Source organism: Anser anser (assembly GCF_964211835.1).
Source record: "Anser anser genome assembly, chromosome: 6".
Taxonomy (NCBI): Eukaryota; Metazoa; Chordata; class Aves; order Anseriformes; family Anatidae; genus Anser; species Anser anser.
In genome coordinates this window covers 32,755,360-32,769,736 of record NC_139726.1, presented here as the reverse complement: position 1 = coordinate 32,769,736, position 14,377 = coordinate 32,755,360, and the positions used below count along the sequence as shown (strand labels likewise).

The following is a 14,377-nucleotide window of genomic DNA, read 5'->3' as shown; positions in this document are numbered from 1 at the left end:
TTAACTCATAGTTTCAGATGAAAAGATTTTATAGATCCCTGTTCCGTCCTGAGATGAGTTTGCCTAGAGCTCCAAGCAATAAATTGATGATAAATCAATTCTCCTGGTCTGTGCTTTGGAGCCCGCTTCTCTTTTCCCATACAGTGCCGAGAGCTGCGTATAAAACACATCCCTTGTCCTTAAAGGTAGGCTAATGCCTTTTAGAAATTCAGGAATACCCACACACTGTTTCCAGGCCACTAATGGCATGCCAGAGCTACCTTAGGAAAAAAACTATCAACAATTAGCAATCACATCTAATACTTTATTTCACAGCCAGAACGGAAGGTAAGCGAGTGCGTGCCAGCAGCTGGGAGCTGCGGCGGTGATTTCGGAGGAGGCAGAGCCAAGGACTCGCACATTAACATGAGAAGTCTCTCTCTACAGCTCCCAGCTTTCAGCTCTTTCGCTGATAATATAGGTGGTATCATAATTTATGCAGCATTTTTTATCCTTTCCTATGCAGAGATTCTTTACCAGTTCACACCCTTCCTCACAGGGCTATCAGCCTGAAGCAAGGCTGTGCACCAGAACTCATGCCTCTGGAGAGCTTTCGAGCCTTCAAGACTATTTCCCGATCCCCAGGACTCCCTCACTGGCCACCACCAGCCACGTCTAAAGGCTCTCAGCAGCCCAGCAGCACCAGTGTCCCATTGGGGAGCCACCAGCTGCTGCCACACATCCCCTACCAAGGCCCCATCCCCTCCAGAGCAGGGCAAGAGGATGACGGGTTTCTACACAGGGAAATGAAGAAAACCAGTCACTTGCATCAGATTTTGGAAATACCCCATTTGTCTCTTAAAGCACCTGCACAATATCTATACATGTACGTATACGCGTGTGTCAGCAGTTTCTGCAGAGCAGCTGGTGCACGGGGTGCTCAGGCAGACCTCAGCAAGGCTCACACACCCCGACTCTGCTCCCACCTGCCCTGCGTTTCAGGGGCAAACCTTCACCTGCACATTGGGCTTGCAAACTGTGCTTTTCTGATGCCATCTCCTTCACCCCCCTGTGGATGCACGATCATCATAGCCACTGAGAACACACAAGGAAGCGTTTGAGAGTTCTGGCTGTTATGCACACAAAGCCAGAGACACGCAAATTCTGTGCGCAGCAACCTGCGACTCCCTGCTCTTCCTCCCCCGAACCTCCCCCGGCTGCCAGCCCAAACGAAGTAAATGGCACGCTGGCATAAACAAACAGAATTACCTTTCGCAAGACAAGCCACGGCTTAAAACCAGCCTTGCAGATAACATCTGTAGTGCTGACTGCGAGCCGGGTGGTAACTCATTTTGGTCCCGCAAAGGCAGAATCAATAAGCCACAAGGAAGGCCGAGCCTCTCTGTTTACATTTCAAATTAAAAGGAGAGCAGCTTGCAAGTGTGACTTGGGGACGGTACAGGGTTGCAGCCTGGATTTTCAGCGAGCCAACTGGTGCAGGAGAGCAGCGCATGCAATCCAACAGCACCCAGGAAGCGCAGAGGGATGCTGTGGAGGAAATCACGTCCTAAAGCGACTCCAAGGGAAAACTGAGACCTGTTTATACACCACCGAGAAAAAACCTTGCTCACTGCAGCTTCAGGCTCGGACCTTTGCACAGATTTTACAGCAGTTGCGTTAATGCAGCGTGGGAGGGGAAGGCTGCTTTCTAGTCCAGGCTCTCTCTCCCAGACCAGCCACCAAGGCTGCCCAACACACTTGCATTTGCTCTCTCTTCCACCACGTCCCAAGCTGTGAAATTAATATGCACAGAGGACATAAACCTCTTGCTCGGGAATAAAAAGTGACCTTAAAATGCTCCTGCTTAATCCTTCCTGGGCTGCAGCGCTGCTCTGGGAGGAGAAGCCAGCTTCAGGCAGGAGGGTTTCACCTTCCCAAAGGTCTCCTCCTGCCCTGCTCTGTGGGAGCAACTTGACATCAGCATTTCCCTCGGCCCAGCCAGGAGAGATGCATAAGCAGCTGCCTTAGGCTAAAGGCACAGACGAGCACCCCCTCCCTGGAAGCAGTGCCAAATTTTGATAACAAATCAGCACTGCTCATCTCGGGGGGCTAAAGCATGCACACACGGGCCAGTTACATGATTCACACCTGACAAACAAAAACAAATAACTGAAGTGCTCAAACACACCTCAAACAATCAATTCTGCAGTGACAAAAGCATCACATTACTTTCTTTTTAAATAAGTAAATTCCTGAACAATAAGATTACACGTGCGTTAGTAGGTCTTACACCTGTGCCTGTGTATTAAATTTAAGACACACACCCTTCATGGCCTTTTTAGACAAGCGTCACAGATTCAGACCACAATGCCAAGGTGAAAGCAAAACCCCAAGGGCACCAGACACCAGGAGAGTCAAATGCTACTTTGGGCTTTGCCCCCTGCTTGTGCAACCATGGATGTGTCAACTCACTCCTTGCCATCTCTGATTTTTCTTTTGCTCTTTGGTTTTAAGTTTAGAAGCCTTTGGCACACAGGCTTTCTGTCCTTTGCTTCCAGCATTTCATTGAAGAGAAGGGCACAAGGCTTGTTGGGGAGGACCCCTCTGTTAGAGGAAGGTGAGAAGGTGTGACACAGGCAGCCATGTCCAGAAAGCTGCATTTTCTGCCATGAATATTCAGAGCCCAATTTTCAAAATTGGTTAATTTTGCATGCAAATGGACAGTTACACATCTAACTGACCATTTGTGCAAGCAATTACACGCGCGATTACCTGATTGCATAATTGTGTGGGCTTAATTTAGAAATTGGGTCTTACAGTTTCTTTTGAACACGAGTGCTGTATTTAATAGATAGATATTGGCTACTTTTGAAGCAAAATCATGAGGACCTACTGACTCAAAACCAAATACTGACGAAATACATTCAAGCATGTCTTTACCTAAAGCCTATCATGTCACGCGGGCATGGAGTGGCATACACTTGCCAAAGTGAGCTGCAAAAATCCCTGAGGAAACTTCTGGGCCTTCACATTGGGACTGCCAGCAAAATACCCATCCAATGTAGGCAAACATATCTGTACAAGCAGGTATCTTCATCCAAAACACTGGGCAGTTTCTTACTGTGGGTAATTTTTTCCGTGGAAGACTTGTTCTTGGGCATTCTCGCTGCTTAGGTAGTATTTGAGAAAAAAAATTCGAGTAAAACCACATTAAAAGAAACCTCCCATTAGCTGTGGGGTCAGCAACTCATGAGCGTTGTTTTACCAGATGACCCCTGAAGATCAGGCAAAATTCAGTCTTGGAATTATTATTTGTCATGCTTTTTTTTCCTTCACATGTGATCTGAGTGGTTAACTTCCCAGGCCTTCGCACTGCTGACCTCTAAGGAAAGGTTTCCATGCAAACTTAATTATCCTCAAGTATTTCCAGCCAACGTAAGGAGTATTTTTCTTTTATGGAATAATCCTGAAGACCACCAATTTTCTCGTGAATGTCATCCACAACTCTCTATTTTACATGTCAAGCAAAAGCTCTTTAAGATTAGCTGTCAGAGGCCTCCTGTTTTGGCCAAATATCAATTTTCTGTGTGGATGATGCATTAAATTTAAGACGCTCATTGCTACTGCGGGCAAAGCAATATAGCAATTACTAGGCTATTTCTGGTTTACAAATCCATAAGTAATCATATCGTTGGAAACCCAAACTTGGTGGGAAAGAAATGAAGTAGAGCGTTAAAAACAAAGCCTAACGCCGGTTTAGTAATTGCCAGCTCCCTCGGGATGCATGGCGGTGAAAAGAAAAGCACCAGACCTGGTGTCACGGTCCTCAAGCCACACGTATGTTTGCTGAAGCCTGAGAGGTTTAAAAAAAAAAAAAGTGACTAATACTTTCTAGCCTGTATTTATGCCATCACACCTACATTTAGGCTAGGGAGAAAATGGGTGGGAGGAAACGTAACACAGCTGGGGGCAAAGGCAGAGATGGCCAGAGGATGGCTGCACATTGTTTGCACCCGCCAGCCCAGGACTGGGCTCAGACTGCCTGTGCTGTCACTTTTTTGCGATCCCGCTCATTGCTGCTGCCCCTCCAAGCACCCTCCAAGCTTATTATCCCGAAGTCTTCGGGTTTTTAGGACCACTGAGCTCAATGGCAGCAACACAGACCACGAACCAGGACCTCTCCAGGACAACGTGCGCTGACCTTTGTGGTGCTCCAGCACTGTTCTTCAGGAAACCCAGGCAGGTTTCTCCCAGCTACAGCCTGAAGATCTCATTTCTGAGTAAAGGCACCACGCTTAAAGCCCTTCTGCAAATATCTGTGTGGCTTTCTTTGGAAGGCTTGCTCCTTTGTGTACCCTTCCCTGCTACTTCGGTTCCTGCCTCTTACATTTACTTCTCTTGCACCTCCGCAAGCCACGGATGCCCTGTATTACCTGGTGCCCAGATACACCCTCCTAACAGAACTAGTCAGGCTCCTGTGGTCTGAGAAGTGAAATTGTTCCAGCACCTCATTCTCTTGACTCCTGAAAAAAAGCCTTATCTCACCTGGCAAAGTAAGACTTTGAGCCTGTGCCACCTGATAAGCATGGGTTTTATTCCAGATATTCCTAGAAATGCAGGAGTGCTCGGGTTCATACAAGTTCTCAGAGAATTTAAGCAGAAACCGGGTTAAGAAAACACAAGGTTCAGTGATGCTAGGTGTGATCTGCGAGAGTCAGAGGGGATCCCAAAACACCCCAGCACTTTGGCCCACACATCAGCACTGGCCAAGTCAAAGAGCAGCAAGGCAGGCAGCAGACATCCATCCCTCCTCCCTGCCCAGCACAGCCCCAGCACTCTGAGCCCACCACCAAACGCCATCACGCCCCAGGAGACCCTGGCATCATCAATGCTCAGGACCCACAATACGAACCCTTCACTTGGCCCCAGCAGACCAGCCAAACAGATCTACACCTGACACACGCCACCCAATGCAAAAGCTCCCTGGTTGCAGGAAGGAGCCAAAAATCAATGAGACAAAAAGGAAGCTCTTACAAATACTGATGCCATGAACGTGCCAGCAGCTGATGTCATTTTGTCACATCACTGCATCAAACAGTCAGGCTAGACCCCAAAAAACAAATGGAAACGAGCACTGCAGCAATTCTCACGTAGCCTTGGACAATCCGGACACTCTTAACCCAGGAAAAGCCCAGGGCAGACATGGGCTGGGCCAAAAAGCTTTTACTCAAAGGGACACAACCAGTCTGGGATAGACAGCACCTACAGAACTCACACACCACGGGATGGCCCCTGCTTGGAGAGAGTCACTAATTATAATGCCTCACCCCCCCCCCAACACCCCCATTTCTGTGGGCCTTCAGCATGACTGAGATGATTCAAGCTGACAACAGAAATTTGGCAAGATCATTTTCCAATATGAAAGGACACACACCTGGTAATTGTTCTACTGTAGCACAAGGCATAACCCATATATTTTAATGCCTTAACCACACATCAGGGCAGCAGGCAGACTACAGCTATTAGGTTCCTAATAAACCCAGGTTTCCATCCCCAAAGTCACCAACGTTTGCCAGACACTGGAAAGCCACAAGACAAGCGGCCCCTGCATTAAATCCTACAAAAGAGTTTAAAACAGTGGGTTACAAAAACAGTAATTCTTAGACTCTCCCTCTCCTGTTTCTTAAGCTACAGGAGTTTTGACTCGTCTTCACTTTTCTTCCCCTCTGGGAGGATGAGATTCACACAGCCCTGAGATTTTAGGATAAAATTAACACCAAGAAACTTGCAGCCAACAACGCTGCATGAATTGAGTTGTAAATCTTCCAAAACAAGAAGGGAGAAAAAAAAAAACACACACATTCTCCTACTGTCCCCAATCCTTTGTTACTACAAAAACGTAACCGCTCATAAGAGGCTATTTGAGAAGCTGCTATATCACGGGCTCAAGCTGCACACCAAGACCCTCAGGCAGCCAAAACCACACAGTACAGACCTGACTTCGACTCCTTTCTAGGACCCTGGACCAAGGGACAGCAAACAAAGCAGTCCTGTCCCTCTCAGCAACTCCCAAAAAGAAAAATCCCACCTGCACTGCATGCACCCCATTAACACCACAGCAGCTGCACCTTACAGTGTGCTGTAACAAGCTTTCACAGCAGCACTTGATGCACTGCTAGAAGCAAACCCAGCCCCTGACTTGAGGTGTGTCTTGCAGCACCAGGACAATTAAAGCGCTGCAAAAGTTACGGCCACTCCTCAGACTTTAATAATGCCATATTTTTCTAATAAGATCTTCCCAGCAGGAAATACAGCCCTGGATAACATCAAGGCTGCGTGGCTGTGTGAGCTGGTCCTGGCTTTGGGCACGTTACCCGGGAGCACCCGAACATGCGTGATTTTAAGGGCAGCTTTAAAATCTGGGGCACAAAGAGGCAGCCCCGTGCTGAAAACCATGGAGAGAAACCCGCAGCAATGCCAGTGCACCGGCACAAAGGATGGGCTTGAGGAACAGACAAAAGGAGAGATTTTGACTTTGACTCCCTATTGACTTTGAAATTTTCTGTTTTCTTGGAAATTTCAGACCCCTGCTTGCCAAGCAGAACCACCACGTTGCTCGAGATTCGGTTTCTCCCTCTCGCGACGAGCTAATTCGGGCAGCAATCGCTGCAGTACGTACAGACAGAGTAACACGGGTGGCTTTCAAATAAAGCAGCCACATACGTTATTTTTGCCTCCTTCCTACACAATTCCATGGCTTTTTCCATACTCTCCCATGCATACATCCTCTGAGCATTATTAATAGCTACCAAAGAATATTATCTGCCTACCAATCACTTCAGCTTCCTACTTAATGGCAAGCACATTTTTAGAGCATCAAATATATCAACGGGGACAATGGTTGCTAAATTTGAAGTCAACAACAACTGGAAAATGCTCGCTACTTCACTGATATTTTTATGCGCTACAGAAATATCTCTTGAAATAAATGAGCCCTTTTTTTTTATCCTTTCAAAGAGATAATAAAATAATGCTGAATTCTAGATACTGTCACATATCCTTAGCAAACAGAAATTTAAATTTAGATCTACACATTTTTGCTGCCAAAGGTAACGAGCAAAAATATCCGCAAGGCAACCTTGCAGAGAGGATCAGGGATTTTGGAGTTGTAGCTGGATAGCAGCGGCAGCACAACCGATAAAGAGTCGCCAGTATATGGAAGGTTTTGGAAAAGGGGTTAAAGCAAAGTAACTCTCAGGAACCCTTATCCCTGCATCTCTACCTGGCTGCTACACTAACCTTAAAGATTTCCGAAATACTCCATTAGTGTACTAACCATGCTCCATAAACTTTCACGCCCAAGACGTTCGATATTTCAATGTAATTTAAATTAATGGAAATTGAACATTAGGATGGGTACCAAGTTAAGCATGATGATTTTTTCTTCCTGTCCGCGTGCCAGAGCAGCTCCATCCTGAACATCCTAGAAAAACCAGACGGGAATGTCCGGGAACACCATTTGGGAAGGAGCAGCAGGAGGCACGGCACGCTCCTGGTATCAGTGGGATGTGGGCAGGTCCTGGAGCTTTGCACCATGCCCCAACCTTCAGGATCCGGTCCTGCAATGGGCAGCAAGGAAATCCCCTAAATGCCACGCTGCACGTGTACCCCATAGCCACACATCCCTATTTCTGGGAGAAAACTTCCTGAGCCCTGCATCGCTGTGGGACAGTCCTCAGGACCCATGCACAGCCAGCTGGGTTTTGGGAGATGCCTACAGAAGTCACACCGGCATGCGACAAGAGCACGGGACACGTTGCTGGTTTGTTAGGAGAAATTTAAGGACGACCAAGTTATAACTGCCTGCTCGGGTACTGTACACCCAACTGCACAGACATCAGGAGAAAGAGGAAACAAAATCGGTACGTTTTAGAAATCTCTGGCATTGACCTTAAAGAAAGCATATATGGTGACTGAATATTTTTATAGCTCCGAGAAGAACTGCATCTGCTGAAACTCAGGGGCTTGCTTTCACACTATTTACTTCATTTGCCCATCTACTGCTCTGGCAGGAGCTAGATTTGATAGGCTTCAAAGATAGAAACAAAAAGCAGGTATCACTGGAAAGCACAAATACACGTCGATATCCTTACAGTTAGCATTTCTACTGTCATATTTATATTCTGGTTTTCTGACGGTGCAAATCGTACATGCTCCTGTGGTTTGAATTACAGACTTGGCTGCCCTAATGCCTGCCAGCGTCAGACCCCTGGTATCACCGACGCACACGTGAATATTCATCTGCCCTGGACTTTGCATCCCGTTTACACAGTGGGGAGAGTTTTCCTGGCAGGCTGAGGGAAAAAAAAAAGGATATATATATATATATATAGCAGCAGCTGTTCGAAGACTTCAGGAGGCTTGGCATCTGCCCGTGTGCCCAGCAGAGGTGCCGAAATGAGACCGCTCGTTTATCACGTGGGCACGCAGGGAAGCTGCCACCGAGCGCAGCGTATACGCAGCTCCTCCAAACCGAGGAGTTCCTGAAAAAACATCACCTGAAGCTGCTGAAACGATGAATCTTCCTGGCAGACCCCGGTCCTCCTGTGGGATAATTCAGCTACGTGGGCATGCAAAGCCCAGCAGCAGCAGCCTGCGCTTCTGTGCAGAAGGAGAAGCTTTGAGTCAACAAAAACAAGGGCCGGTCGTACTTGCCAAGGGTGCAGCCCAGCAGGGCTCACCTCCCGCGGAGAGGGCTCCTCGTGGTGCCAAAGCACCTGCCTTTACAGCAAAGGACCACTTTGAGCATTTAAAAAGGAAAAAAAAGGAGAAAAAAAAGCTATACCCTCCTTTTGAGCAAGTGCATGTGTTTTTATTGCCTTTTCCCTTTCCTAGCTTGCCCCAGGAGTTATTACACCACTAAGAGCACGCACTTAATGTGAACTTGCCCGCCCTCAGCACCCAGACACCAGTCTGGTTCCGACTTACGGGGCAGCTCAAGTCCTCTGGGATAAAACCCACAGTCCTCTCAGCTGCCTGAGCTCACTTTGCCACGTACTCGAAGCACTGCGTAGTCTTTGAATTATCCTCCCAGCTCGCGGCTACGCTTTCCATGGTCCGTGGGGATGCGGCCCCACGGGATGCCCGGTTCCCTGTGCCTCCCACTCCAGGCTGAGCCCCCCAGAGCTGCCCCCAGCCCCCGCAGAAGGGATCCGGGGGGAATCAGGGCCCGGGAAATCCCATCTCCAACTCCGGGCTGCGTGTCCCGCTGCCGGGGAGCTCCTGGGGGCTGCTGCCACCTAGAGCTGCTCACACGGCACGGCTGCGGGCACGCCACCCCGCGCACCCCACGGCACCCCATTACAAAGTTTTGCCACCCATACGAGCGGCTCTGTGGCACCAACAGTGACTTTTGGGGGAATTTTTCCATAAACCCATTGAACACATGCATGCTGCCAAACAGGTTGCTCTTTCTAGGTGCAACTGAGCTTGCTGCAGTTTGCTTAGATTTACTTAACTAAAAAATAATGGCAATTCTAGCATCCCTTAAAAACTAGAAGGGGAGCATTGCTCCTGAGCAAAGACGGGGCTTCTCCCTTTGCCAGCTGCTACTGCCAAGTCTCATTCTGCTCACTCGTAGGCATGTATTTCAGGTCCTTATTACTGTTTTCATGTTAATTACCAGCACGGCTCTTAGTGCCAGCATCCGTACACATATACATCAATTACCGTCTCCTTAAAAAGAAAAGAAAAAAAAGTCACGAGGAGGTCAGCGGGGCACTCTGCAGTGCCGGCGAGGCGGGCGCACGCAGGCAGGCTGCACAGCGCGACCCGGCACCGATGCCGGCTGCATCCCCAGTCCCCAGGGATGCCCCGAACGGTGGGGCCGGACCCGATGTCCTGCGGTGAGCGGTGCTGGCCAGCGGCACACTTGGGGGACACCTGGGGACGGCAGCAGCTCGGCCTGGCCACCACACAGCGACCCCCAGAGCGGGGGCCCCCAAGCATGACGCGGGGTCCCCACCAGCACCCCTTCGGTACCCGTGCTGCCGCGGGACGTCCCCTGTGCAGGGACCGAGTCAGCCGGTGGCAGCGTCAGGCTGAAGCTCCCGGTCAGTGCTTATCGTGCCTCCGCAAAGGCACTCGGAGCTCAGCCTAATTTTAACCTCTGGACAGACATCGTGGCGGACGGGGCGGGAGGGGTGCCAGGAGGGCGGCTGCACCTCGCCGAGGGCACACGCGAGGAGCAGTGGCATGAAATTAAAGCCTGCACACGCACCAGCCCGAACGGGCTCCTCGCTGAGGGGAAGAGGGGGAAAAAAATAAAATAAAATAAAATATTGCGCTGCCAAAACATTTGAAGTACAATTAATTTCTCAGAGCAGTTGAATACTTCAAACGGCACTAAGTTAATTTGGCTGTAATTATTTAACGACTCAACAGCCCCATATATCAGAAAAAGGAGTTAATTTATCAGCTATTTCCACGCAGAACAAAGACTCGCCAGCTTCCAGGTAACAGCCCAAGCTGTTTGGCTCACGTGACCCCGAGCTGTGCACTGCAAACATTATATGCCCGAGCACGGAGAGAGCAGAAATTGAAAAAAAACATGTATTCATGCCTCGGCCGACGGACTTGGGAGAAGGAAATGAAAACTTTGGGTGAGAGCGGTGGTCCTCATCTCCCTTGATGTGCTGAAAATGCAGGTGGCAGCCAGAGCCCCAACCTCAGGCCCCCGAAAGCCGGAGGAGCCCAGATTTTTGTGGGGCTCCTAAATGTTCCCAGATCGAAGCTCACCTGTCCGACCCACGCTGCTGTTTCGGCTAGCGCTGAGCAGCGTGAGCCAAGCCTTACAAGCCGCTGTCACCCAGAGCGGCAGCCCCCGAGCCCCTTCCTGTGGCGAGGGTCACGCCAGCCCTGGCATCCCTGCGGACGGGGCGGCTTTTTTGCACGGCGCAGGGACCGGAGGCTGTGCCGTGACGGGGATCCTGGCGGCCGAGCTCGCCCGGCTCGATGCTATCTGTCTTTGGTGGGGGGTAAATCAAGCAGGGCTCGCTCGGAGCGGGAACTCCTGGGAAAGGGGACGGGGAAAGCGGGAGAGGGGCAAAGTAGCGGGTCAGGGGCTGAGGGAGAAAAGCCAGAGCGGGGCTCGGGGAAGCAGGCACGCAGCGCTCCTTCAGCTGGGGTTTCCCCGTTCAACACCGCGGGAAAAAAAAAAGAAAAAAGAAAAAAAGAGAGAAAAAGAGCAAGAGAAGAGGAAAGCAGCCTTCGGCCCCTGCCGATCTGAGGAACTGGGAAGCGATCGCGGGCAGGGAGGCGAGGGCCGGCCGCTTACATAAAGCCGAGCCCGGCGTGCGCCCTCAGCACCCCGCGCCCGCCCGGCGGGCCGAAATTCCACAAAACCCCCCAAAACCAACCATAATTTCCCCTAGATCCCCCCCCCAACCCCAACGACGGCCGGGACACCCCCCGTAACAGGGCGGACAGCGCGAACCGGGGGCCGAGCCGCGGGGTCCCCTTAGCGCGCTGCGCCCCCTCAGCGCGGGGCGAGCCCCGCCGCGACCCCCCCCCCGGCCCTACAACCCCCCGGAGCGGCACCCCACAGCCTGCCGCCCGCCCGGCGTGGGGGCTAGGCGCATCGCTGCGCCGATAAGTTTGGGAGATCCCCCCCATCCCCCGCAAACAGCCCGCAAACACCCACCTGCCTGCGCCGCAGCCGCCCGCGGAGCCCCGGCGGCCGCCGCCAGCACGCAGCAGCTCCACCACAGCAGCCCCCCGGCCGCCGCCGGCATCGCGCCGCCGCCTCCTCCTCCTCCTCCTCCTTCCTCCTCCTCCTCCTCCTCCTCCTCCTTCAGCACCGCCTCAGCCTCAGCCTCGCCGCCATCCCCCGCGCAGCCTCCCCAAAAGTTGGCCCCGGCCCCTCCGCCGCCGCCGCCGCCGCCGCCGCCGCCCCCAGCGCCGCCCCTCCGCGGCCCGACGGGGCGGCCGCCGCTGCGGGACGCGCGGAGCGGAGCGCACCGAGAGCGCCGGCGGCAGCAGCAGCAGCAGCAGCAGCAGCAGGAGGAGGAGGAGGAGGACGGCGAGGAGGAGGAGGAAGGAGGAGGAGGTAGAGAGGAGGAGGAGCGGTGGCGGCGGGACGGAGCTTTGGGGGGGGAAGAGGGGGATCTGACATCCCCCCACACACACACCCCGCCCCAAGCGGCAGGGGGGCTGCTGGTGAGGGGGTGTTCAACAGGGGCACCCCGGCCAAAAGGGGTGGGAGGCTGCTCCGAGGTGAGGTGGGACTCGCCCTGCACCTGCTCTGGTCCCAGAGCATGGGCAAGCCCCCGTGGAGATGCTCGGATCCCCCCCTCGCATCAGGCCTGCTGCCTGGACAGTTTCCCCCAGGAATTCCTGCAGACCCCTCCCTGCCACCACCCTGCACGGCCTCGTCTCCAGCAAAACCCCGGCCTCGCACCCCGAAGCCAACGCCAGCGCTTTCTCCAACCTTGCAGCTGGAAAGAAGGAGCGGGACCCTGCAGAAAAGCGGCTGCGAGGGGCTTAGTGCACACTTCAGCGCCCCGTGGCAGCAGGGAAGCAGAGCCCTGCTACCAAGAGGAGGCTCAGAAGAGAGGCTGCAGGATGCAGGCAGCCTCCAGCCCCTCAGGACTTGCAGTTGAACCACGGTTTGGGGCAGCCCAGGCTGGAGCCAGACTCTTCCCTTAGCATCTGTCTCAGCCAAAACGCCGAGCTCCCCCCCGTGCCGCCCGAAACGGAGGCCGTGAGCCCAGACTCCCTCTGATTTAAATAAAAAACTCAGGCTCTGGCTGTCTTTGGCTACACGTGGATGCATTGCTCGGGCTGGAAGGTGCAGCTCGCACACCGACGGCTCCTTCCAGAACGCCGCCGGTACATTAATCACTAATGCTTGCTATGCAAATCTTGTCATGCCGAGCAATTATTGCGGTGCCCATCCTGACCTCATGTTTATTTATTGCAGGAGCTCTTTCTTTGAACCTCGCCTGGGCTCCCTCACCGTAAGCCTATTAGCATGGGGCTTCCGAAAGCAGCCGGCTGAGAAATTGCAGCTTTACGGTGCAGCTCCGTTTGGTGGCCAGGGTGTCCTTAAGCCCCAAATATTCTCTTGCCACAGGACTTTTCTCCGTGTGATTTAATATTGAGCAACAGTGGCATCCGGTGGGCAGCGGGCTGCCTCCCGAGCAGCTGGCAGCAGCACGCTCCCTCTGTTTCATCATACGCTTTCTCTAGGTGCTTATTAAATACAAGTTCTACTTTTATCCGAATTTCAAGGTCTTTTTCACCCAAAAGCTTACACACTCCAGCCTATCTGAAACATCTCCCCCCGCTCCACATCATTCCCTTTTATTGTACTCCTGTAGCTTTTGCTAATTGTTCATGGGATGACATTTTTTCCTAAAGTAATATTCTTGAGAGGTTAAATTAAAAAGGGGCCATAAATGATTTCAAAGACCAATGGTAATTAATAAAAATGAAGCAATAATTGGGCAAATAATTGGGCAATATCTTTAAATGTGTATGCCTAGGGTCCAGCTCCTAAATCCACATTTCATTTAGAGCAGCCTGGGATTTTTTTTCTCCCCTGAAAGAGGGCAGGGCACAAAGAAAAGGATGGGAAATACTGTAATCGGTGGGGAAACCTCCAAAAGTCCTGAGGGATTAGTGATGGGAGGGCAGGGAGCTTGCTGTTGCCCCCTTCCCACGCTGAGGTTTGCGGGGCTGGTGGACACCTCACTGCTGGCAAGCAGCACAGGGAACCTACGGAGCACCACCGGGCACCTGAGCCCCGTGGCATCCACAGGAAGCAGATGTTTAAGGGCAGGACAGTTACGCTAAAAAATAAAAATAGAAGCAATAAAAGTCTTCTGTGGCTCAGAGCATAAATCAGCCTTTTACTGCTTCCCCTTTTAGCGTGTTCAGCCACAGACATCTAGCTCAGGGGGGTTGCAACTGTTTGCGAGTACCTGCAAGAGGCCACAGCACCACATCCCCTGGTGCCACCCCATGTCACTGCCCACGAGCATTTGATTTACAGAAGGTGCCATGCTTTGGGAAGGAGAACGCTGCAGAAACAGACACACTTCCCAAACCCCTGGCTTTGCACATGCCCGAAGTTGTGCAGAGACACATCCCTGAGCCTTGTGGAAGCCACAAGGTAGCAAAACAAACACGTTGCACTGGGCTGTGAGTTTGAGAGCGCAGAGCAGCTCCTGAAGATGTTTTGTGGAGCATATTTGAATGGTACTTGGGTCAGGGCATCATTTTCTGCTCACCACTTGTTGCAATGTCAAGCAGCACAAAGAGGGCCACGGTGGTGAAAAATATCGCCAGCTCCAGAGGAGGAGGCTGGGTTCCTCTCCATCACGGGGCTGGAGGAGGA

General features: G+C 51.8%; 1 protein-coding gene and 1 long non-coding RNA gene across 8 annotated transcripts in view; one reads left to right on the top strand and one right to left on the bottom strand.

The window, feature by feature from the left end:
* ERBB4 (erb-b2 receptor tyrosine kinase 4) overlaps window positions 1-11,877 on the bottom strand; it is a 581,012-nt gene extending 569,135 nt beyond the window's left edge. For 3 of the 5 annotated variants that reach the window (XM_083841514.1, XM_083841527.1, XM_083841529.1), the window contains exon 1: window positions 11,681-11,877. In XM_083841514.1, coding sequence (XP_083697640.1) covers window positions 11,681-11,771 — 91 coding nt within the window. In that variant the 5' untranslated portion in view covers window positions 11,772-11,877. Of the gene's footprint in view, window positions 1-5,974; window positions 11,426-11,680 lie in introns of those variants that run through there. The other 2 variants (XM_083841526.1, XM_083841515.1) reach the window with 2 other exon arrangements.
* A 69-nt stretch (window positions 11,878-11,946) lies between these two features.
* On the top strand, window positions 11,947-14,311 carry LOC310901612. 3 transcript variants are annotated; one of them, XR_014585946.1, is made up of 2 exons: window positions 11,947-12,085; window positions 12,959-14,311. It is a non-coding gene; the product is annotated as an uncharacterized lncRNA (long non-coding RNA). The 3 variants fall into 3 exon arrangements; XR_014585947.1 differs by having other exon boundaries at window positions 11,960-12,085; window positions 12,357-14,311; XR_014585948.1 differs by lacking the exon at window positions 11,947-12,085 and adding an exon at window positions 12,095-12,867.
* The last annotated feature ends 66 nt before the right edge of the window (window positions 14,312-14,377 follow it).